The sequence below is a fragment of the Pezoporus occidentalis genome, unplaced genomic scaffold, assembly GCF_034315485.1.
Source record: "Pezoporus occidentalis ecotype Australia unplaced genomic scaffold, CSIRO_AGI_Poc_V1 ctg37, whole genome shotgun sequence".
Classification (NCBI taxonomy): domain Eukaryota; kingdom Metazoa; phylum Chordata; class Aves; order Psittaciformes; family Psittacidae; genus Pezoporus; species Pezoporus occidentalis.
The window spans coordinates 3,396,709-3,419,011 of NW_026915691.1; the positions used below are offsets into that span (position 1 = coordinate 3,396,709).

Sequence of the window (22,303 nt, forward strand, 5' to 3'; positions counted from 1 at the left end):
GTGGCATGCCTTTACTGCTCAAAGATATGAGTACATCACCCTCTCTTACCACTCCCATATATAAAGACTTGCTGCCTCTCGGCTCTGTATGACCAGTCTTGCTTTTGAAATCCCTGCTTCTGGGAGCCATTGAAGAGTAAGGGGAAGAGAGCAAGGCAGAAGCCTTTTGGTGTCACTAGCCAAAGTTGAACTGCACGCAGGGAGAACAGAGCTTTTAAAGCAGTGAGTAAACAGCATGATTTTATCTTACCATCTCCTTATTTTGGGGTGTGAAGTTGAAGAGTTGTTTCTTTCCCTTTCTTGCATGCCTTTCCAGCTCTTTAATCATAGTTATAAAAGTGTACCTTTGTTTCACAAGCTTTCAGGCTTAGGTTTGAAGAGCAAGTCTTTCTCTTTTATAGGGATTGCCAGGTTTTGATTTACTGTGTTGACTTTGGATTCTCTCAGTTAATGAAGGCCAGGTCGCGGGCAGCAGAGTCTCTGTCCAGGCAATCTGAACACCCCCTAGGGTTGTTGCTTAACACTGTGGCTTGATAGGATCAGCAGTACGTTAACTAAATGGTTTCCAGAGGAATTCAGTTTTCTGACAGAGGCTGAGATCAGCGAAGGGAGCTGGGAGTCTAGTAACCAGGGATCTTACTCAGGTCAGTGGGCAAGATATTTCACCTTTTCATGGCCCATCCAACCCTTTGAAGGTATCTTATCTGCCACCCTACTTGATGGTGGTCTTCACTGCTTATTGGGTTGAAAAGGTCTATGAAAAGTTGGTATGTAGGGTCATAAGGCTGAGTCACAATTTGACCCTAGTTTTATATTTAGTACAGCACCATTAAGATAAGTGCTTATCTGATAGAGGAAAGACTCAAACTACTACAGAGGTCAGAGCTATACAAACACTGAAAGGCAGATTTCATAGTTTCTTAAAGATGAAAAATTCTTACTTAAGTCAATGTCCTGTTGAAAAATAGTCCTTTTCAGAGAAAGTTAGTTTCTGGGCTTGAAATCAACAGATCTTGCAGAGCTCCTCTTTTCACGTCATTCTGTGCTTTGGAATATAACCTAGGAAATGCAAACCCTATTGGACTGGAGGTCAAGCGCTGACAGGTTTCTTTCTTACCTGCCAGCAAAGAGGAGGGCCAGGAGGCAGGTGCAGAGCCAGAAAAGCTGCCAGGACAATGGGATGATGCTGGGGGTGTCTTTGAGAAGTAGAGTGGAAGGCCAATGCTGTGGGAGAGAGCAGAGCTCCTGATGCAGAGCAGGGACAGCACTCAGCAGGGCACGTCATGGATTAGTTGAGTATGGGGAAACTGGCCTGTGAAACAGAAAGAAATGTCCTGAACTAAACCAAGCAGGTCACATTTAATTGTTTGTAAAGAAATTTCTGTTGTAAGGAGCTGTCAAGCGCAACAGTATTTGTGTGAGAAGGAACAGATTCTGTCTGGGAAAATGAATATTTAGACACATGAAGGACCAGAACATCATGCAGAAGGCTGTATGCGCATTACCAGAACAAAAAGAATGCCCCTCTTCTACTTGTGCTTGGAAACCAAAGACCTGGTCCTGCTCTTGGCTATTTCTTATGCTGTGGTATCTCCGTCTCATGCCAATTACTGAAGCTGAATCCAGCAGCTCTGGTTACCTCTCTAGTGGAAGAGGTACACATCCCTCACTAAAAAAACACTCTGTCCCCATATAGCTATTTTGTTTGTGCTGATGCCCTTCTAATACGTCAAAGGCAGGCCGCCCAGGACCAAGGCTCTTCTCTCTAATCCAACACAAGGTCCCAGTCCTTGGGCTATATTTTCTGATCTAGAAGTCTATGACAAGCAGGAGTCAGACCATGGCTACTCCAGGAGAAGCAAAGTTATTCAAACCAGCTCCATGGCGGTTAAAAGACTTCTCAATCTGTAGAGCCTTGATTTAGCAAAAGAAGGTGAATTTAAGCAGGTAGCTCCACATTTTTTTTCAGTTGGAAACTGAGCTCTTTTCCAAGTTCTGCTGAAGTCTGCTGATTCCTCTTCAGTGAATGCAGGCTCGAGTTCATTAATTATTTTGGAATCTAGTTTTTTGTTTATTTGCTGTCCAGATGCTTTACAGTCTATGAAATATTAAATAGTTGCCTGCTATGACAATAACATTAAGTAAAACCTTCTGCAGAGCACTAAGAAAGTCCAGACTTTATGTGTGATCTGAGAGCTTCCACGTGTATGTGAAGCATAGATCCAACTGCAGCAGTCAGGCTAAACTGAAGAAAGCATCTAGCCTTGAGAACGGGCATTGTTTATTGCTTCTTCCTTTCCTTTAGACTTTTTTGTCCTCCTGCCTGCCTCCTTCATTCTCCTTTCCTGTTTTTCTCTTCTACCAGTTTAGGTTTTCTTCTTTACCCCACATTATTCTCTCTTCTTTCCCCCTCCCTTCCTTCAGTAGCCCTCTCCTCCCTTTTATGCCAGGACTTCGAGGGGAGCCTGTCTGGGATTGTGTTGCTGAGCTGGCTGCTGTGGGAAAGGCAGATCTGTTAGCTGCAAGTCCTTGATGGCCGGGCAGAAAGGGTTTGCAAAGATGAAAGGGCTTCATAAAGCTGATAAATACATAGCACAGATTGGTGTAGGTTTTGGAAACTGTGGAGCTTGACACAAATACACATAAAATTTATGTGTAAAGACTGAGTCTAAGTAGCAGAGGGAAAATAAATTGAGGAAAAGTGATAAGACAAACTTTGAACAGAGGGCAGATGCCCTTTTCTGGAAGGGATGAGCAGAAGATCTGCAGTTATTGTCAGATAAGACTTGAAATTAGGTAAGGCTTAATGAATTTGTCCTTGTTACTGACTTTATGCTCATTTTGGCATACTGAGTTATTACAGCCAGTCATTTGAACAGAAAATAGGAAAGGTTAACATCCTTATTTATCAAAATCAAGACAGTGCTCTTACAAAACAGAATACCACTACTAAGTTGTTCCTTCTTTCATACATACATCCTCTATCTGGCAGAACAAGATCACACAAGATGTAGAAATCTCCTTTCTAAGACAGCTCAGGCAATGTGCTGACCCTTCTTATCACCTAAACTGTATAATCTATGTATCAGTCATAATCCATTTGAAGATCTTATATCACTGTCTAATCATCGTCTCCTTTAGATTTATCTCTTTTCTACATCTGGAATATCATTAGAATTATAGTAACTATAGAATCAGAACCCATTGGGACCGTAACAATTTTATTAATATGCCAGTGGCACAAATCCTTGATGTCAGAAAAGTACAACCTCAAAAGGCTTTATCAAAACTTTCCCCTATTAAGCACATCCCAGTTTTCTCTGTCAAAGGTGAATCACTGCTCCTTCTGCACGGCAATCAACCAAGGAGCCTTGTGAGCTGTCACACTAGAAGTCCCAGTGACACTACTTCAGCTACCTATGTGCGTAGAAGAATGTAACCAGAACTGGGCTATGTGGCTGGCAAGAAAGGGTAATAAACCTCCTCATTTTCCAATTATCTCTTCATTGCTTACCTTTGCACCTACGGATTATCATCAGAAACCAGACTTCATAAAATGAGTTCAGTGGGTTCCTCCTCTTTGAGCAGGTGTGTTATAGTGGAATCAGCTCTCATTGGAGGGGAAGGAGGTGCTTTGGCTCTGACCCAATATCTGCTTATTTAGTTTCAGCTTTGAAAGTCAGCTGTTGTGCCCATGCTCTTAGTCAGTTTGACCTATTACACGCTAGGCAACTTTTCCAGTTCCTGTAGTATCTTTTCTCTTAAGAGTCTCCCCTAGTCACTTGTTTTCAAGGACTTTTTCAGCAGTGATCTTTTTCATTAGTGGTTTTTGTGTGGTGTCCAGCTTATATTAGGACTGTCTGCTACACACACGAGTGGTACCTGACTTCCACTGGGGGCCCCAAAGGCAGAGGAGTGGAGCAAGGGATCAGAAAGGAAACTTATTTTGTAGGAAGAAACTTTGCAGGCTTATTTACATCTCTATGTTACTGGACACTCAAGGTACTATTTGATGCTTCTGTTCAGGTAGTATTGGAATGGAACATTGTTCTATTAGAGGGGAAAGACTTCCCCATGGAAAAAATTAGCTAACCTGCAAAATTAGGGCATCTTCTAATGCTTCTGTTCCAATAAGGTGTTAGTTAAAACATCAGGAAATGGAGGATTGGATTGTATTGCATGTCCTGCCATAAAAGGAGGAATCTTAACAGTAGATGTGATTGTGTGATCTGTGTTGTGCGAGTTGTTGCTGGTGTTGCTTCATGAAATCCCCATGGAAAAAATCAGTGGGGGTGAGGGAGGAAGCAGAAAGGAAAATTACCTAGAAGTGCCTTCAGGTTGCCTGGGGGTTTTCAGTATCTGCAAGTTCTATTACAAGAGCTGTGAAGGCATTGCTTCAAATGCTGACAGATGCATTCCTTCAGAAGAAACAAATGGAGCTTTCACTCTGTTGTTCATGTTTCAATGTAATAGCACATGCTAATTTTTGGATAATTTTAAAGCTGACCCTGCCATGAGCATCACACGTGGAGAGAGGCGGCAAGCCCTGCAGGAGATGCTTTTCTTCTTTTTTTTTGTAATGGGTTCTATAATTCTGTGTTGAGATTAGCAAGGCAGCCATGTAGCTGCATTAAATATGGTGTTACTCTGAGATGTGGCTTTGCTTCTTGAAACATGCAAGGCTGTGTTATAACAGGATTATCTATTGTATTAATGCCTACACAAAGATACTTGTCTGTTCCCAAAGACCATGTAAACTGAAATGAGGGAGTTGTGCATAGCACAACCTGTATGTAGCAAGCTATTTATCTACATCAGAACCAGAAACACTAACTTCAGGTTTCGTAACTTTCTCTGACCCTATCCTCAACTCTACTCATGCATAAGTGAAAGAGTAACTTGCTGAGGAGCATCCAAGTTACTCCAGCTCTGTGCTGTTAAGAATATGCAGAGATGACACTGCATTGCCCATGAAGGACATAGGAATTTGCTTCATTTTGGTGGCATACTGTTTTAAAACTTGCCTTTCAGCAATTGGGATGAAGAGTAACAGTTGGATAATTACGATTTAGAACAGGGATCTCTTACATCTAGCAGCATTTTCATGTCACCTTGCACCCTCTGATACAAATGTTGCAGACAGGAAGTACTCTTCTGACCTAGGTCTACTTCAGGGACATAGTTTTATAGTCCTAAAGTTGAAAGGGGTATTTGAAAAGATCCTAAATCCCTTACAAATATCTTAAGGCTGTAATGCTCTTGTTTTATAGTACTGATTTTACCAAATGTAAACAATAAAGAGAAATCCATTTTGTTGCTATTAAGATGTGTATTTTGAAGCAGGGGAAGCACGTTCTCAAATACTTTTACTTTTGAAGCTAGGCCAAACTTTGTTAATGAGTCATTGTAGTACAGGTACCATCCTTCTGAAGTCAGTAAAGATCTGGTGTATCAAAGGTTGGAGTGGGGCAGAGAGACTGAGCATATTTGGAATTGAGACATTAACCAGTTGACTAATCCTAGTATTCAAAAGATAGCATCAGGCAGTGTTGACTGGCATTCAGGCAGACTTTGCTTCATTCTGTGTTTACAGGACAGCCACCTGGCCACAAGGCATGTGAGCTTGAACTCTTGCTGTGATTTGCCTGTGCTGCATTCTGGATGGGCATTCAGCTTTTGTAACCAAGTTGTTTGAGTACAAAGACAGTTTGTGCAACTCATTACCTTGAGTCTGGGTTGCTACTGGGGTTTATGCTACCCTGTTTTATGGAAGGTGAGCTGCAACCTTTGAGCTGCAACCATGCTTCCAGATGTGGCACAAACAGGTATGTAGGATTGTTGCTTAAAAGTCTCAATGAGGATAAGTGATGGAGGGCAGGTTTCTTCATCCCTACCTTCCTGCTCTGCCATCCATCCTGCCAGAGGGTGCTGCTATGGGAGCAGGGGTAGCAGAACAGGCATTGCATCTTCTCTTTGCAGCTAGATGACAGGAGTGTTAATCTGAACTAAACCCAATGACAATTTAAAGTAGTGTGTAGTTGTGATTACTGAAGAACAGGTATGTGAGCTGGTCAGGTGCCCTCACATTGCAGGCAGTGATTTTCCTTTGGCAGAGAGGTTATTCCCACCAAACGTAATCACAGCTCCATGTGTCTAGGTTTAAGTTGCAAGTTACAGACCCACTTGAAATCCCTCTCTTTTTGAGCCACAATGCGCCAGTGGGTTAGGCAAGAGGGGTGTGAGGGTACATGAGATGGGAGCACTTCTACTTAAGATGACCACATATTTGCTCAGAGCTTAAGAGCTAGTGATGAGGTGTGGGAAAATTCATGTTTGCACCATGTAGTAACTGAATTCAAGAACACAGAATGATTCTGCTGGTGATACACAACCTTTGTGGATGCTAAAATATGCATTTTAAAAGGTGTGGGTTCTTGACACTTCACCTAGTCAATGATTACATGTGCATTCCTCTCGTACTGTGAATTCAAACATAATGAGTTTCAATGAGTTGGTCTCCGTGAGCAGAACAGTACAAATATCAAATGGTACACTTCAGAGAGCTTTTAAGGGAACATAAGTGGTTACTGCTACAAGGATGTACCGTCCCTAGGAAACGGTTCAATGCATGAGCAAGGATATTCAAAGGATATCAGTACATAGAGACCTGCGTAAAAAGAACAAAACAGACTTGCAAATATGTTTGAAAGGTAAGAGGAAATTAGAAATTACCTTTGTTAGGCTATCCCCTCAGCCTGGAAGTGCTGTGTGGGATCTTATTCAACAGACTTTTGTGACAATGTGACTTTTTTAACACTCAGATGAAAGCTTGCCAAAAGAGAATTGATGGGACCTGACTAACAAGTCTGAATATGCTCAAGTCTAATAAATTCTAGTTGAATGTCAGAAGAGCATTTGAAAACATCTTTTGCAACAGTTGGGAGAATAGAACTATTTTAAGAAGCATTTTGATTTTAAATTGGGAGTGAATGTAACAGCGATGTTCTGAATGGGTTTATAAAACTTTATCTTAGTAACTTGCATTTTTGAGATCGAGTTTGACAGTTCTGGATTTCTGGAAGGTCCCCAACTAGAAAACACTGTGAAAACAATGTGAAATGGGGTATTCTGCATTTATTTCACCATTCTGCTTTTTTTTCACTTCATAGTTTATGCTGGGTGTCTTAAAATAAAAATTGTTCGATTTGACACTAAAATTTCTTCAGGAAAACATGAAAGCTTTTTCAGGGGGAAAAAAGTTGCTTCAAGAGGAAATTCTTGTCTCTCAGTGAGCTCAGAGTTTGCTCTACATTGGGCAAAATACTGCCTACATCTGAGGGGAAGGAGGCAGCAAGTCACACAGGGTGCAGGACAGCAGGGCAGGAACCAACATGGAGCACTAGCTCTGAGGAAGGCTTTTAACTGTGTCAAATGGAGTTACTGAAGTCTCTCCAGGGACTGCTCTTTCCCCCTGCTCCAGGCAGGACCACTGCCTAGATCTGAATTTGGAAGCCTCTTTGGGCTTCTTTATGGCTTGGTTGAACTCTGCTTAAGTTCCCTTATCACTGGTGGAGATGAAGACTGCATAAGACTTCAACTTAAATCTCGTAATGGGTATGCACAAGAACTTCATAGTTTTAAGTTCCAGCTCAATACAAGAATGTATCTCCTATCTCATTGTGTGGCTTAGAATTTACTAGACTTAAAATACCTGCTCTTTTTGAATTCCATGTACTTTAGTCTTTGAGTCAGCTTTCTACAGAAATCTGTATCAGACTTGAATTGGAAGTGATTTCCTTAGGTACAAGAGGTGGTTGTTAATACTTTGTTTAAAGTCTCTAGAAGACACCATGTGGACAAGGTAGAAATAGTTATGGAAAAAAACACCTGCTAGTCCACCATGACGATCAGTACCTTGTAGGGGAATCTGCCTGCCTGCATGTGTGCTGTTTGGGGAATGTCTTGAAACTAATGGCCAAGTGCTGGCTACTGGGTTGGGGCTGGGAGTACAAGGAATGATTAGGAGTGGTGCTGAGGTATGCAGCCATTGCATGATGGGTTTAAAGCACAGACCTCTTGGGTTAAAGTTTGGAGTTAAAGTTCTAGATGCTGTCGGTGGATGATTCCTTCAGTGCTTCATTCAAGAACAAGGCAGTGCATGAACTCCCTTGTCATCCTCTGGTATTCCACTGTTCTCTCTCCCCTGCTTTCTGGTTGGTACATCTCCTCTTCCAGTTCTCCCAGTGCTTTCCCTGACAGTGGCAGGTGCCTCATCTCTACAGCATACACCAGCCCTCTTGGCAGAGATGTCAGACTCTGTATTTCCTGCCTGACACTAGCTAGCCTGTTGCACTGGATTCTTCTAATTCAAAAAGTGTGATGCTTAAAATAAGGTTGTGAATGTTGTGACACATCTGAATACAGCTCATTTGGGTTGCTCATACAAGCGTATGGTCCTCCCCCTCTCCTAATACAAATTAAGACAGATTATCAGGCTACTTTATAAATACCATGGCTAGGATTGACTGTTGAAACTTTATAACAGTGAGAAATAATCATATTGCTTTTAATGGTTTTATAGGCCTCTTTCCTGGAGACCTATTGCTGCTGCCAAGCAACGCTCTGTGACTGAAGTGCTAGCCAAGTTCCAAGCAGCTGGATTTGGCAGAAATTTGGAGGTTAAAGCCAGCCTCAGCAGACAATAGCTCGTGTGGTGGCCTGCAGCTGCTGCTCTACACCCAACAATAAATCCTAGTGGGGACTTGAGGCTCAAAAAGACCATTGGTGCAAAATTCCTGCAACGCACCTACCCAGAGCACAGGGAAGTATGGAAAGGTGTGCTAGAGAATGGATATCTGCAGGGTTCTGATCCATCTCCCACTTGCCATGCAGAAAACAAATGTCTCTTTGGCTCTCTGATGTGCTACAGCTAGGAAGGCAGTAAGAACTGTGCAAGGGATGTTTCCCTCTAGGGTCAGGCCTGGAACAGGTTAAGGAACTTAAGGGAGTTGAGCTGGCAGTTGAGGCAGAGGGGATTATCCTCAGCTGAGTTTTCCTTCTGTACTGTTTAAGAAGAGAAAGCTGCAGATCTTTAGCTCATGCGTTTGTTTCTTCCTTAGTAGGATCAATCTGACAGATTGCACAGATGCACTTTTATCAAGAGCATTCACTTTTTCTGGCCCCAGTTGGCCCACAGAGGGCAATGTGGTCCCACAGTGCTGTACAGAAGCAGTGCCTGGCAAGCAGTGTCTCCGAGGCAGTTTGTGTGCTTGTTCCTGCTGCCAATAGTGTGTGTCTGAGGGACTGGCAGCGGGCCTGGAGCTGCACCTGAGTTTTATGAAGTGAGCTGGAGAACCCTTTTCAAGGTCTGTGCACTCACCAGGCAGCTGGACACTCTGCTTGAAGCTCTTACAGGTCTAGGAGATGCTCATAAGCATCATCTGAATCCAGAGAGGAGGTGAAAGATGAGAGCAGAGGTACCAGCTGAGGTTTCCCCTTCTACTCTCCTGCTCAAAGAATATCTTGCCTGACCTGGCAGTGGGGCAGGCAGCTGTACAGAATTGCACAGCCCTAGCCAGGAGCCTACGGGTTAACTCACCCACCAAGGCACTTGAGTCACCCCGTGCTTGCAGGACAGCCCAGCATAGAGCAGCCTTCAGATAAAACAAAGTACCTTCTGCCTGGCTGGGGCGTAGATAAAAGCTCCCCTGGCATTTCTTGTGAAGCCTGGAGGAGACTGCCAGTGCTGAAGCTGAGCTCCCTCTGCCAACAAACAAAACTGCCTGTAAACTCTGAGGCTGTGTGTGAGCTATTGTTGGGGGCATAATGGCTTCTCTGTTTCCCTGCACAGTCATTGCTCCGCTAACAGGCCACTGGTCTCTTCTAAAAGTAGTTGAGTGTAAATCAAGTTCTAGAACCTGGAAAGAATTTTCATCCATTTACCTTTTACTGCCCTCAGTTGACATTTGTTTGCAGAACAGCAGTATATTTACACCCTGGTTTGAGCTGCTTTACTTGGAGATATCATTACTGCTCAGAATGAGACCCACAGATACAGGTTTTGGCTAGAGACCTCCTAATTGAAATAACAGGAGTGGGGTGGGTGAGGGGACAGTGCTTGCTGGTCTCCTCCCTCTGAGAAGAGTTTTGGTTTGGCTGGCCTGGCCTGTTTCCTCTAGTTACCTCAGTGCTGGCATGCTCACTGCTCCCTAATCCTGCTGCTGCTGCAAGGCGCCGAGTGCTGCTCTGGCTGATGGAGTTTGTTCTACTTTGGGCTCTTGAGCATCCACAGAGGGTAGGGTTGATGGATCCACTCTTCACCCACAATGCCATGGATTGGCTTGTCTCTGAATGTGGCAAGATGCTTCCAAAAGGTAAAGGGCATTTGGCCTATTACACAAGTACAGTAGTCAAAGTTAACACCCAGAGCTGCCCTACAGAGGGGGAAGTCGGTCCCTGAAGGCAATATGATGAATTTAGGTCTTTTTTGATGGAAGAATCTTGTAATGGAAAAGGAAATGGGTCAAAGTGTAGCTGTTCAAGAAGTATTTCATCAACTGTGAGTCCCAGCAAGGTGGTAGTAACTCTCCATCCCCGCAATAGCTCTCAATCTTCCTGGTGTGTATCTGTAACGTGCATGCCAGAGAGCTCCTTGGTGACTTCTGCTCACTCACAGATGAACTGTAACCCTGTGCACCCCAGGAGCAGCTGTGTGCAGCACCAGGAAACATGAAGACGTGACCACTGCCCATCACCATCTGGAAGTGGCAGGCTCACTGGAAAGGTGCTCTGGCCAAGGGCCTGGACAGGGTGGGATGCTGTGTTCATACTGGGGTGTGCCAAATAGTTTGGCCAAGGTTGCTTGCTAATGACTAAGATGTGTTTTGCAGTGGTCATTCACAGCCTTCTGGACAGAGACTCCTCCACAGACATGGTGTTTGAAAGCACATTATATAAAGTTAATTTCTTTTTTAAGTTTTCCTCTGAAAATGATATGACTAACATCAGTTATGTTCTGCTCTTTGAATTTCCCTTCTCACCTATGAATCTACTGTTTTTTTTTGGTGTATGAGGTTGCCTACCTGCTGTAACTAGCCCAAGTTGCTGTTTGGGGGCCTTTTCCTTTCTGGTAACACTTCAGAGCTTTCAGGTGCCCACTGAAGCAGATCACTTTGCAAACAGGATGGCAGGAATGGGTAAAGGGGAAGCTGATAAAAGCTTTGGAGTTGTTAGAATAGTTGTTCTGCACAGTGATGGCAGGGGCATAGAAATGGTGCTGGCAATGCCCATAGAAAAGTCTTGGTATGAATCTGAGTGAGCAGATATTTGTAAGACCCTGTTTGTGAGAGGTTTGGGGGAGGAGGAAGCCATTCACTGCCCATAGCTCAAGGGCTGGAAAGGTGGGAAGGGTCATATACAGCCTCACCATGTGGCTAAGAATAGGGAGGAAAAGATCAAATCCAGCCTGCATCCAGGGTGTGGGCAGGATGTAGTGCCCAACTCCATCACATTACAAAGGGGCAAAGGCCTTGCCAGCATGTGCAGGAGAGGGAAATCTGGTGAAGACTCTCTGATTGGTATTCCTGACTTGACTTAGCATCTAGCTAAAATCCAGTCTGACACTGGGCCCCTGTTCTCCCAAGCAGGGCATAACTTAAATGCTTGCTGAGCATCTAAAATCTTCAGAGTGTAGTCATAAAGGGCTGGGTTGTCCTATCACCATTGAAAGGTAACAGTACCAGGACATCTTGAATATCCTCTTCTCTCTTAATAGTCCATTTAAAAGCAGGACATCACCCTGTTGTGAATGTCAAGGAATACAGAACTGGGCTCACAGCTCCCCTGGCCACTCCTTCCCAACCACCCTCCCATGTGCAGAGCTTCAGCTGCTGGGGGGTAGAAGGGGGAAACAGTGGATATGAAAGAAGACAGATGAAAAGGCTGCTCTTGCGTCTGATCATTTGCTTTCTAGTTCCCATACACCCCAGAAGCTGCAAGGTTGACAATCCTGTCTTGTTCCACAGGAAGATGAAGAAGTGCTATGTGGTGACTGGAGTCCTGACTGCAGCCCTGCTGGGGCTCATCTTGTTCCTGGGTCTCTTCTTTGGACTGCCCTCTGACTCAGGGGACACACACACTTACAAGAAGGCGGCTGTGGCGACAGACGCGGGGCAGTGCTCAATAATTGGAAGGTACCTACTAATTGTTCTGTGACTTGCATTAACTCTGACACCTCTTGCACAAGATAAAACTGTTGTTTCCCCAGTGTCCAGGTGCAAGCCTGGCAGTTGACCAGCACAGGTCACCTCTAAACTCCCCGTGGAAAGAGGAGGCCATAATAAAACCTGGGCTTTTACCATTCCTCACCAAAGTTACTGCAGTTGCTCAAAGACAGCATAGCAGGCAAAGATCCCCATGATCATTCATGAACAATGGGAACAAGAGATGCTTTTTGAGCTCCTTATAAAATTCATTTAGCAAACTGTCCTCTAGTCCCAGATGCAAATGCTGAGATTTCAGGCTCCTCCAAGCATTGCTGTTTCTCATGTGAATGTGTCTGGGATGCCTGTCCCCACATGCACTTTAACACATCTTGGTGCTTCCAGACTAGTGTGGATGTGTCTCTGAGGGCTGATCTGGTCTGGAACTGGACCATTAGGATCTGTTCTCTAAGTTGATAGAAGCTCAAAACTTCTTTTTCCTGAGGAACCTATAGACAAATGGGCATTAGAGAATCTGTCATAGCTGCTCTGATGAGGTTAATTGACTGCTCACAGGTAGCTGAAACACTGTAACATGTCACCATATGATGCCTTCTCTTCTGCTTCACAGGGACATCCTTCAGCAAGGTGGATCAGCAGTGGATGCTGCAATTGCAGCTATGCTCTGTGTAGGACTCATGAATGCTCACAGCATGGGCATTGGAGGGGGTCTCTTCTTTACCATCTATAGCAGCACAGGTAAGAGACAGGGCCATACACATCTGGAACAGTTTGGTAAGTCTTTACTCAAGCAGGTGATTTATCCTACCTGAATAAGGGTAAAAGATTGATTCTGACAGCCTCTGGGGGAGCACACTATCCTCAAAATAATTGCCAAGAAACTGGCTCATATTGATCAGACTTTAACAGAGACCACGCCTGTGTATTGAGTCCAGAGCTAAACATCATCTTCCTTGCTCTGTCATTAAAGGAAAAGTGGAAATCATTAACGCAAGAGAGGTGGCTCCAAGCAGAGCATCGGAGGACATGTTTTGGAACAACACACAGCTTTCTCTGAAAGGTATGGCAAAAGCTATTTCATTGCTTTGGGGGGACCAAATAATTCCAGCATTAGCTACTACTGACATGTTTAAATTAAGAGTATTTCTTTAAATTAGCTTCTTGCCTATCTCCAGGATTTCTCACCCAGAAATGTCCTCTTTTACACAGTCTGCAAACTCTGTTCTGACAATGCAAGCTAAAAATAATGCCCTTCAAACTGGTTATTCACCTCAGCACTTCCTGCTTTTCACTTTATGAGAATGCAGGTGAATCCAGAGCACTGAGTATGACCTGTTCTATCTTTACACCTTTTTGAATAAATCTTTGTGGATCAGCTTAGTTCTTGTCAGTTCAATATCCTCCCTAAACACCTTTTGTGGTGGCTTCAATTAGTGGTTGAAGGGCTCCAGAGAAGAATTCATTTCCTTTCAGGGCAGTATTTTCTAATCAAAACCAAAAGAAATGCTAACTAGCTCTCTTCATGGTCACTCCTGTAACCAAGGAGGAACAGCATCTTGGAGAGGGTTTGAGAAATGTGTAGAACTTCAGGGAGGTGCCAGTAAAGACAGGATCAAAACAAACTGCATCATCACTGTGCAATGCAGTAATCAATATATTGCAATTGTAGTTACAATGCTGCAAAAAGGTTTTTGGCTGAAGTATGTCTGTGTCCTTGTACTGTAGTGAGTCCTCCTCTGAGGGACTGGAAACTGCAGGCAGCTGTGATAACTTCTGTGTTCTGAGCAGCTTTTCCCCGGTGCAGAGCCCACTGAGGGGAAAAGACCCAACAACGTGAGTTAATAGGAAGAGGGTAGAGGTGTTTCAACCTCTGTCTGGTGCAGTCCACAATATGTAGGCATGTTATGTTGGACAGCGTAATTCCATTAGCATCATCTGCATAAAACGAGCTGGAAGTATATGTAGTATAAGTAATCCCTGCCTAAAAACAGGGCTAACATAGAAGCCTGCTCTACCTCTGTACTCTATTATAATCACTTTCTTTTCTTGCTATGGAACACTAATACATTCCTCATCTGCTCCAGGAGGACTGTCCATTGCTGTGCCAGGAGAAATCCGTGGGTATGAACTGGCTCACAAACGTCATGGCAAACTGGCATGGGAAAACCTGTTTCTGCCCAGCATCAAGTTGGCAAGAGAAGGGTTCCCTATTGGGAAAGGCCTTGCAGCAGCCATCAAATCAAGAGAGGAGTCAATTGAGAGCAATCCCTCACTGTGGTAGGTAGAGAAGTCTCACTGTAGTAGGTAGAGCAGTTGTTGTTCTCTACAGAGAAATTTGGGGTAACTTCATTCTAGCTGAAAAGTCTTTATGTTTGTGTAATGTAGCATCTGTGAGGAGCATGCCTCTCCTCCAGTGACAGCACTCACTGTGCCTGATGTTGTTATTCTAGCTGCCTGTCAGTGCTAAATAATGTGGCCAATTTTAGGAATGTTCAGTCCTGACCTTTAAAGAGAGAGAAATTCTGGTCTTTTGAAGTCCATTTGTCTGAGCAAAGGTGGAATTAGAGTACTTGTTGGGATAAATCTGTCAGACAGCAACATATTTTCTGAATCCTCAGCTTTTCCTCATGCTGTAAGTATATCAAGCTAATCTTACCTGCAGCTGGGGAAATTGCAGAGACTCCTCGAACATTTCTCCTGCTCTCAGACAGTGGGAATTTGGGTCATATCATAGAATCATAGAATCGTTAGGGTTGGAAAGGACCTTAAGATCATCCAGTTCCAACCCCCCTGCTGTGGGCAGGGACACCTTATGCTAAACCATGCCACCCAAGGCCTCGTCCAACCTGGTCTTGAACACTGCCAGGGATGGAGCATTCACAACCTCCCTGGGCAACCCATTCCAGTGCCTCACCACTCTAACAGGAAAGAATTTCCTTCTTATATCCAACCTAAACTTCCCCTGTTTAAGTTTTACCCCGTTACCCCTTGTCCTGTCACTACAGCCCCTAATGAAGAGTCCCTCCCCAGCATCCCTATAGGCCCCCTTCAGACACTGGAAGGCTGCTATGAGGTCTCCACGCAGCCTTCTCTTCTCCAGGCTGAACAGCCCCAACTTTCTCAGCCTGTCTTCATACAGGAGGTGCTGCAGTCCCCTCATCATCCTCGTGGCCTCCTCTGGACTTGTTCCAACAGTTCCATGTCCTTTTTATGTTGAGGACACCAGAACTGCACACAATGCTCCAGGTGAGGTCTCACAAGAGCAGAGTAGAGGGGCAGGATCACCTCCTTCGACCTGCTGGTCACGCTCCTTTTGATGCAGCCCAGGACACGGTTGGCTTTCTGCAGCCAACCTTTCCTCAAACAATGCCTCTGACCATCCATTTCTGGCAGTGACTATGAACATAAAGGGTTTTCAGTGCTCCTCCACTTCTTACAGTCAAACCCTTCCTACCTATGTCCAGCCCTACTGGAGATCATGCTTAAGTCTCTCTTTTCCTTAAAATCTCTGGCAGCTGCAAGATGGTTTCCAATCCAATTGGGATGTACAGCCTGGGCCTATCTCTTGTACTTCCATCTCGCAGGTCCACAGCAGCACATTTGTGATCCTTGATGAGGGAGTGTCCTGGGTTCAGGACACTTAAACCACAACAGGGAGCTAAAGATGAAACTGTCTACCTCAAAGTGCTCTGACAAACTGGGATCAAAACATGTTCTCCTGGGCTCACTGGAAGCTTTGAGCCTTATAGCTTCATTCTGTGCCCTGAACTGAACTGAGTGCAAGAACTATGGCCTCTCCCGGGCATCTTGAGGGAGTTGCTGGGCCCCTTGGGCAGCTAGGGAGGGTGGCCTGGCTTGGTGAAAAATGTCAACACTCCCTCCTGTAGGCTTCACTGAGCAAACTCTGAGCAATGTGGAATCTCAGGTCAGGAGCCACTGTTCACTTTTATGTCCCAGTGCAAGATTTCAGGACCCCTGGGGCATGGTTTACACAGTCTCTCTTCTCTCCAAGAAGCCTCTAGCATGAGCACTCAAATACTGTGTCGGTACAGGTACACATAGTTTTGAACTTGCCTCTCAGATCTGATCTTCTCAATCTCCTTTCTCATTTAGTGAAGTGTTCTGCAAAAGAGGGAAAATTCTGCATGAGGGCGATATCATGAAGATGCCTAAACTAGCCAACACATACGAGACTATAGCCAGAGAAGGAGCAGATGCCTTTTACACAGGAAGCCTGGCAAAGCAGATCATCGATGACATCCACAGTGTAGGTGAGAAACAGGACATCTGTCCAAAAGAGCATGAGTGACTTGACTGCTGCTGCTCAGCACCCAGGGAGGAGCCAGTGACCTGCAGAAACCTTGGAAGTGGGTCAAGTCCCCTGCCCGAAATGCTGCCTCTGAGAAGTGTGGCAGCAGGACACTAGAGAAGTTCTTAGCACTCTAATGAATGCATTTGAAACTCAGTCTGAAATGGACAGTGTATGCTGTGCATTTCTGTACCATAAAGTCTAGCAAGCCTATGTGTTTCTGGATGTAGATAGTGGATACATGCATACAGAGCATGAATCCAACAAGTTTCAACCTAAAACATGACACGGTCCTGTAAACTCTGAGCTTGTTTAATCTCTCGATACCACTAGATGGTGGTAGTATCGTATCCTTACTAGCTAGCATTGGCCAGCTTGAACCTCATCTGAATAAGTCATTTGTGGTGGTCAATTATTGTCTTCCCCCTTCTGTTAAGAAAGGCAATAGAACATAAAAGTGATTCTGCTTGTGGGGTAACACAGCACCCGAAAGCTGCATCCTCCTTCTGTAAACAGGACTCTTAAGGTCTTTGTTACCTGACATTGCCAGTGTCCTTTGTAAATAAAAAAAGATGGATGACCAGATTTTTGGCTGCTGTAAATCAGCCCAACTTCAAGCTTAGGCTATCTGAGCCTCAGCTGGATCTATTAAGGAATAAATTAATCTCTTGTGCATCCATCTTTGCTTTCTTTACCTTGCAACTCTTTGGATTTGCCTCTGTTCCCTCCTGTCCTTGCTGTGATGCGCAGTGATGGAGTATTGCTTTCTCTTCCTACCAAAGATCACATAAACCCACACTTATAGTTTCCTTTTCTTTTCCAGGGGGCATTGTCACATTGGAAGACCTGCGGGACTACAATGCAACAGTGATAGAAGACCCCATAGCAATCACACTTGGGGAGTTTACCCTCTACACACCTAGTGCCCCTCTAAGTGGCCCTGTGCTTGCCCTCATCTTCAACATACTGAAAGGTGAGTGCCCCTGAGCAGTACCTTACAGGCAACAGGACTGTGAGGGCTCCAAAGACAACACCTTTTTAGTTTTGGGAGTTGTGCCTCCCTTGATAGCCCTCCAGCAGGTGGGAAGTCTGATACCCCAGGAGGGATCAGAGATGTGGAAACATTTCTCTTCTGTTGCAAACTCCTTCCTACTTGAAATACAGGTGTGAGAGGGAAAATATGCTTGTGACTGGGGCACTTCCCTGATACCTGCATGTGTGGAAACTAACTTGTACTTGAGGCTTTTTTGGGAAACATCTCTGCAAAGTAAAAAGCCTGCTGGTGATTCCCTTAGTGCTCAAAACTACCAGAGCTCCTGCGTTCTCTGTGGGGAGATTAGGACAGTCCAGTGATCACATCTCTGAGAGATTGGGCTTCAAGATTATACCATTTGTCACAGGTTTATTTGCAATCCATTGACCATGTACTTTCGTTTGTTGTTCACAGTTATTTGTCTTCTGTTGCCAGGATATAATTTCTCTGCTGACAGCATCAAAACGGTGGAGAAGAAAGGTCTGACTTACCACCGCATTGTGGAGGCCTTTCGCTTTGCCTATGCCAAGAGGACTTTACTGGGAGATCCCAAATTTGTCAACATTACAGAGGTACCTGGCAAAAGCCTTTTCTTTCTGCAACACCAAGACTGGCTGGAGCACGGCTTAAAGTTTATGGGTGACTAAACTTTGTTAGGGATGCTCTGTGACACCTGATATTTGCAGGCACTGTAATATCTCTGAATCCAAATGTGAAGTCCTGTGTGACTCATGGCTGAGTATGAGGGATATAAATGGAGGAAACCTCCCTGATGTAAAGAAAACCAAAATCCTTAATTCATGAGGAGCATCTGAGTATATTTAGGGCTAACCCTCCCTCGTTTCATAGTGCTTGAAGCCTTATTAGATGACATCCCTGTGGCTCTCTAACCCCAGTCCTGCCTAAAGTAAATGGACCAACATAGGGGAAGGGCTGAGGCAGGAACCCTTCTTTTCCCAACTTCACACTTTGTGCTTTTACTTCTGTGACTCTGCAAAAGCAGCAGGATCTGAGCCCAGCCCAGCTTGATGAATACCAATTTGCTGTTTACAGAGCAATGATCAGAGCTTGCCTTGGCCTAGTTCTCTCGATTCCTTTCCTCTCACCTTTGAAGCAAGTGTAACACTGCTTGCCTACGCCTTACAGCAGTGTTGATGCACAGTGATGTAAAGTGATGACAGCTTTCCATAGACCTGCAATGATAGATGCCGATTATCTCCCTACACAAAGGGCTGCATTGTACCAGCTGCTTTTGTGACTGCTTAAAATGATTTTTGGTACAATGTCCATCTCTCAAGAAGGAGGAATGCCCCTGCTGGAAAACTATAGCTTCACTGCTGGGATTTGCCACTCTTCCATGCTCTGAAGTATTGGATATCAACCTCATAACTACATGTCACTTAAACTTAATCTGCTGAGTAACTGCATTGGATTTCTCTGACAGGCGATCAGAAACATGACGTCTGAGTTCTTTGCGGATAGTCTCCGAAGGAGAATCACAGACAACACCTCCCATCCAGTTGACTACTATGAGCCAGTATATTACACTGGAGATAATGCCGGTACATCCCACCTCTCCATTGTGGCTGATGATGGCAGTGCTGTGTCCGCCACCAGCACCATCAACCAATAGTATGAGCTCAGACATTACTTCCATGTAGGCCTTTGTCATCTTCCTAGTGGTGGTTCTGTGGTTGGTATAAAACATCACTGAACTGTCACCTCTTTGTTGGGGTAGTGATGAATATCACTGTTGATGGGCACTACTGCTGAGCTTGCAGGTCAGTTCTTAACACTGAGACCTATGTGGCTGGGTCAGAGAACAAGATGTGTCCTCTCTCATTTGGAGCTCACCCACCAAGAAAACATGCACTCCATCTGGATCTTATTATAAGCAGTGGTATCACTGCTGGCTCTGACTTCCCAGACAGGAGTTTGAGCTAATACAGCTGGCCTGGAAGTGCAGTGCTTGTCTTCAAGTGCTGGCAGGAAGAGCTGTTTTCCGTGTGTGTAGCTTGAAGCTTGGAAGGGGGGGTGAAGGTTCTTTTTGTCCATAGAAAATGTCTCCAGCTTGACACATCAAAGCAAATCCTCAGTGATTCCCCAGTGTGCCAGCCTGTGAGTTATGCTGCCTCTGGATGAAGTGCCATTCTGCCTGCTGGAAAGGGAAATAGTTGTACTTAGTTGCTGTGCTGTTCTTCCTCTTGGGGTCCTTACAGGGGAGCTGTACAGCAGGGCTCTGAGCTGCCTTTCCTCTTTGTGTACTCATGGCATAAACTACTTCCTTCCCCCAAGAGGTGACAGAACGTCCTTTACAAGAGGAGAGATTGGAGAGTAATTCCAATCAAATTCCAGGTTTGACATTGCAGTAATTCACCTGAAGGTTCTCCTGGATTTGCTCTAGTTTTGACATATTTGCACCGACTTGTTTTCTCTAGCTTTGGCTCTGATGTACGATCCAAAGTGAGTGGAATCATATTTAATGATGAGATGGATGACTTCAGCTCACCTTACATAATCAATGGATTTGGAATCCCTCCTTCTCCAGCAAATTTCATAGCACCAGGTACGAACTATAAACTACCTTTCTGACTCCGACTTTTGGCTATGTCTTGCATATTAATGCTGTGGTGTCTGCAAGGTAGGCTGCAGTATGTCTGCCATCAGGCACAGAGCTGGGCCTTTCTGCAGAGGATGGAAAGTCATCTGGCATCCCTGGCAGAAGCACACAACCAGCCCCCGGTGCAGTCCTGAAGGAGAGGCTGTCTAAAGAACAGCTTTTGTGTCTGACTCCTTCCAACAGCCAGAAATCCTTTCCCTGGGAGCTCAGCACATGCCAAATGAAATTACTTAGAGCTGCAAAAGATTTCTTTGAACTGATTTAAGAGGGAGGCAGCAGCAGGAGCTAACTACAAAGTGTTAGATGGCACTGCTCAGCCTTCTCCCTGTGCTGCCTTGGAAGCTGTAAAACAGCTTTGAGTAGATACAGCTTACAATACCTAACCCAAGCAATCTGCCTGCTCCACTACTGCAGACCCAGATAAATGCTACTAAAGCAGGCTGGGATTCTGCTAACCTGTGTTTTGGAGAGGGACAGGGAAATGAAAGGACAGGAAGGAATGTGCCATAGCATATTGGAGGCAGCTGCATCACAGACAAGTCCAGCTGGGACAGGACTGTGAGGAAAGGTACCTTCAGCCTCTGTGTGAAGAACCAGGGCTGAGTTTGCATCGCAGAAGCATGAAGGAGATGGGTACAGGGGACAGTGGGATCTCCAAGGGCTGACAAGACACAGGAGCTGAGTCAGGAGGGTAGATACTGAGGCTCTGGGTTCAGACATGGGGGCAGGAGCTGGCAGTTCATAAGCTGCAGGTGGAAAGCTGAGCCTGTCTTGCACCTCTGACCCCAACAGGTAAGCAGCCGATGTCCTCTATGTGCCCCTCCATCTTGGTGGATAAAACGAAGAAGGTCAGGATGGTGGTTGGTGCTTCTGGAGGAACAAAAATAACCACAGCAACAGCACTGGTATGTGATGATATGGGAGAACAGGTGACACAGCTAAGGCCAAACAAGGTGGGGGAGAGGCAGCGTTTGGGGTAAGGGGCTGAAGTGTGCACCTGCTACACCATGGCTGTAGCTCTGCTGTGGGCCAGGGGCTTGAAAGGGAGGTTCCTGCCACTCCTGCCACAGCTACAAAGGTACTCACTTCTTTCAGGGATTCCAGGTCTTTTCCTTTGGCAAGTTGTTCTTACCACTTGCAGAAGATTTTTGACTTCAGTTTAGCATCAACTTCTCTGGATCTCCATGAACTAGTCTCTTTAGCTACTTTAGAACCATTCCCTTCCAAAATCCTGAACTTTGGATGAAAGTCACACAGAGAAGCTGAGTAAGACCTTAGGTCAGGCATGGTCTCAGGCCATCTGACAGGCAGGCTCTCTGTGGGCTGCTGTGGCAGCCATTCAAATGCCCAGCTAGCCTAGAAGTGAATGCAGGAGAAAGCTGTCTCCTGTGCCAGCACACACAGTTGTGCACATCACATCAGGCTGGATCTTGCTTTCTGGCTCAGGTAAAGAAGTCTCTGTAAAAACCGCTACAAGCAGCTTTCTAGCCCTTCATCCCAAAGCTGTTTTCATTTGCCAGCAGCTCCAAATGGCAACTTAATCATGTAGAGATGAACCAGGTTTAAGGAAACCGGTTGCACAGTAACAGGAGGCTGTAGCTGTGTTTGCTGAGGTGACTGCTGTGTGTGTCAGCCAGCACTAGCTTAATCACAGCATCATAAATCCAGCTACAATAGCTTGATGATCTGATCCTTTTACTATGTTAATTTTAGTAACTCATAGTCTCTTTGTGTGGGAATCCTCCTAAGCATATAAAAAATGGCTTGCTGTACCTGTGTTTTGGTTTAGCTGAGAGAGGAACCACTGAAAGCATCTGGGACAATAAAGTATGCCTTTAATGGTCTCTTGTGAACATTCTTCAGATAACTCTGCCTGTGTTGCTACAAGGGCCAGGCTTCTATAAAGACAAGTAACTAACATTGAGGCTTTTTGCTTTTTACAGGCAATCATCAATTCCATCTGGTTTGGCTATGATGTGAAGAAAGCCGTGGAAGAGCCAAGAATTCATGATCAGCTGTTTCCCAGTATCACAGAGCTTGAGCAGGAAATAGAGGAGGTTTGTCTAGCTGGAGCCTGGGGTGTGTGAACTTGTATGGGCTGGGTTCCTAGTTTTGGGAAG

The 22,303-nt window shown here is 44.9% G+C and overlaps 1 protein-coding gene across 9 annotated transcripts in view; it reads left to right on the forward strand.

Moving 5' to 3' along the window:
* Nucleotides 1-22,303, forward strand: part of GGT1 (gamma-glutamyltransferase 1) — a 61,754-nt gene that overhangs the window by 37,648 nt on the left and 1,803 nt on the right. For 5 of the 9 annotated variants that reach the window (XM_062631385.1, XM_062631386.1, XM_062631390.1 and 2 more), the window contains 11 exons: nucleotides 12,024-12,191; nucleotides 12,832-12,959; nucleotides 13,192-13,281; nucleotides 14,306-14,498; nucleotides 16,335-16,492; nucleotides 17,354-17,503; nucleotides 17,999-18,135; nucleotides 19,008-19,195; nucleotides 20,002-20,129; nucleotides 20,976-21,088; nucleotides 22,127-22,240. In XM_062631385.1, the coding sequence (XP_062487369.1) occupies nucleotides 12,028-12,191; nucleotides 12,832-12,959; nucleotides 13,192-13,281; nucleotides 14,306-14,498; nucleotides 16,335-16,492; nucleotides 17,354-17,503; nucleotides 17,999-18,135; nucleotides 19,008-19,195; nucleotides 20,002-20,129; nucleotides 20,976-21,088; nucleotides 22,127-22,240 (1,563 nt within the window). In that variant the 5' untranslated portion in view covers nucleotides 12,024-12,027. Of the gene's footprint in view, nucleotides 1-92; nucleotides 223-532; nucleotides 645-5,632; nucleotides 5,826-6,557; nucleotides 6,711-12,023; nucleotides 12,192-12,831; nucleotides 12,960-13,191; nucleotides 13,282-14,305; nucleotides 14,499-16,334; nucleotides 16,493-17,353; nucleotides 17,504-17,998; nucleotides 18,136-19,007; nucleotides 19,196-20,001; nucleotides 20,130-20,975; nucleotides 21,089-22,126; nucleotides 22,241-22,303 lie in introns of those variants that run through there. The other 4 variants (XM_062631389.1, XM_062631388.1, XM_062631383.1 and 1 more) reach the window with 4 other exon arrangements.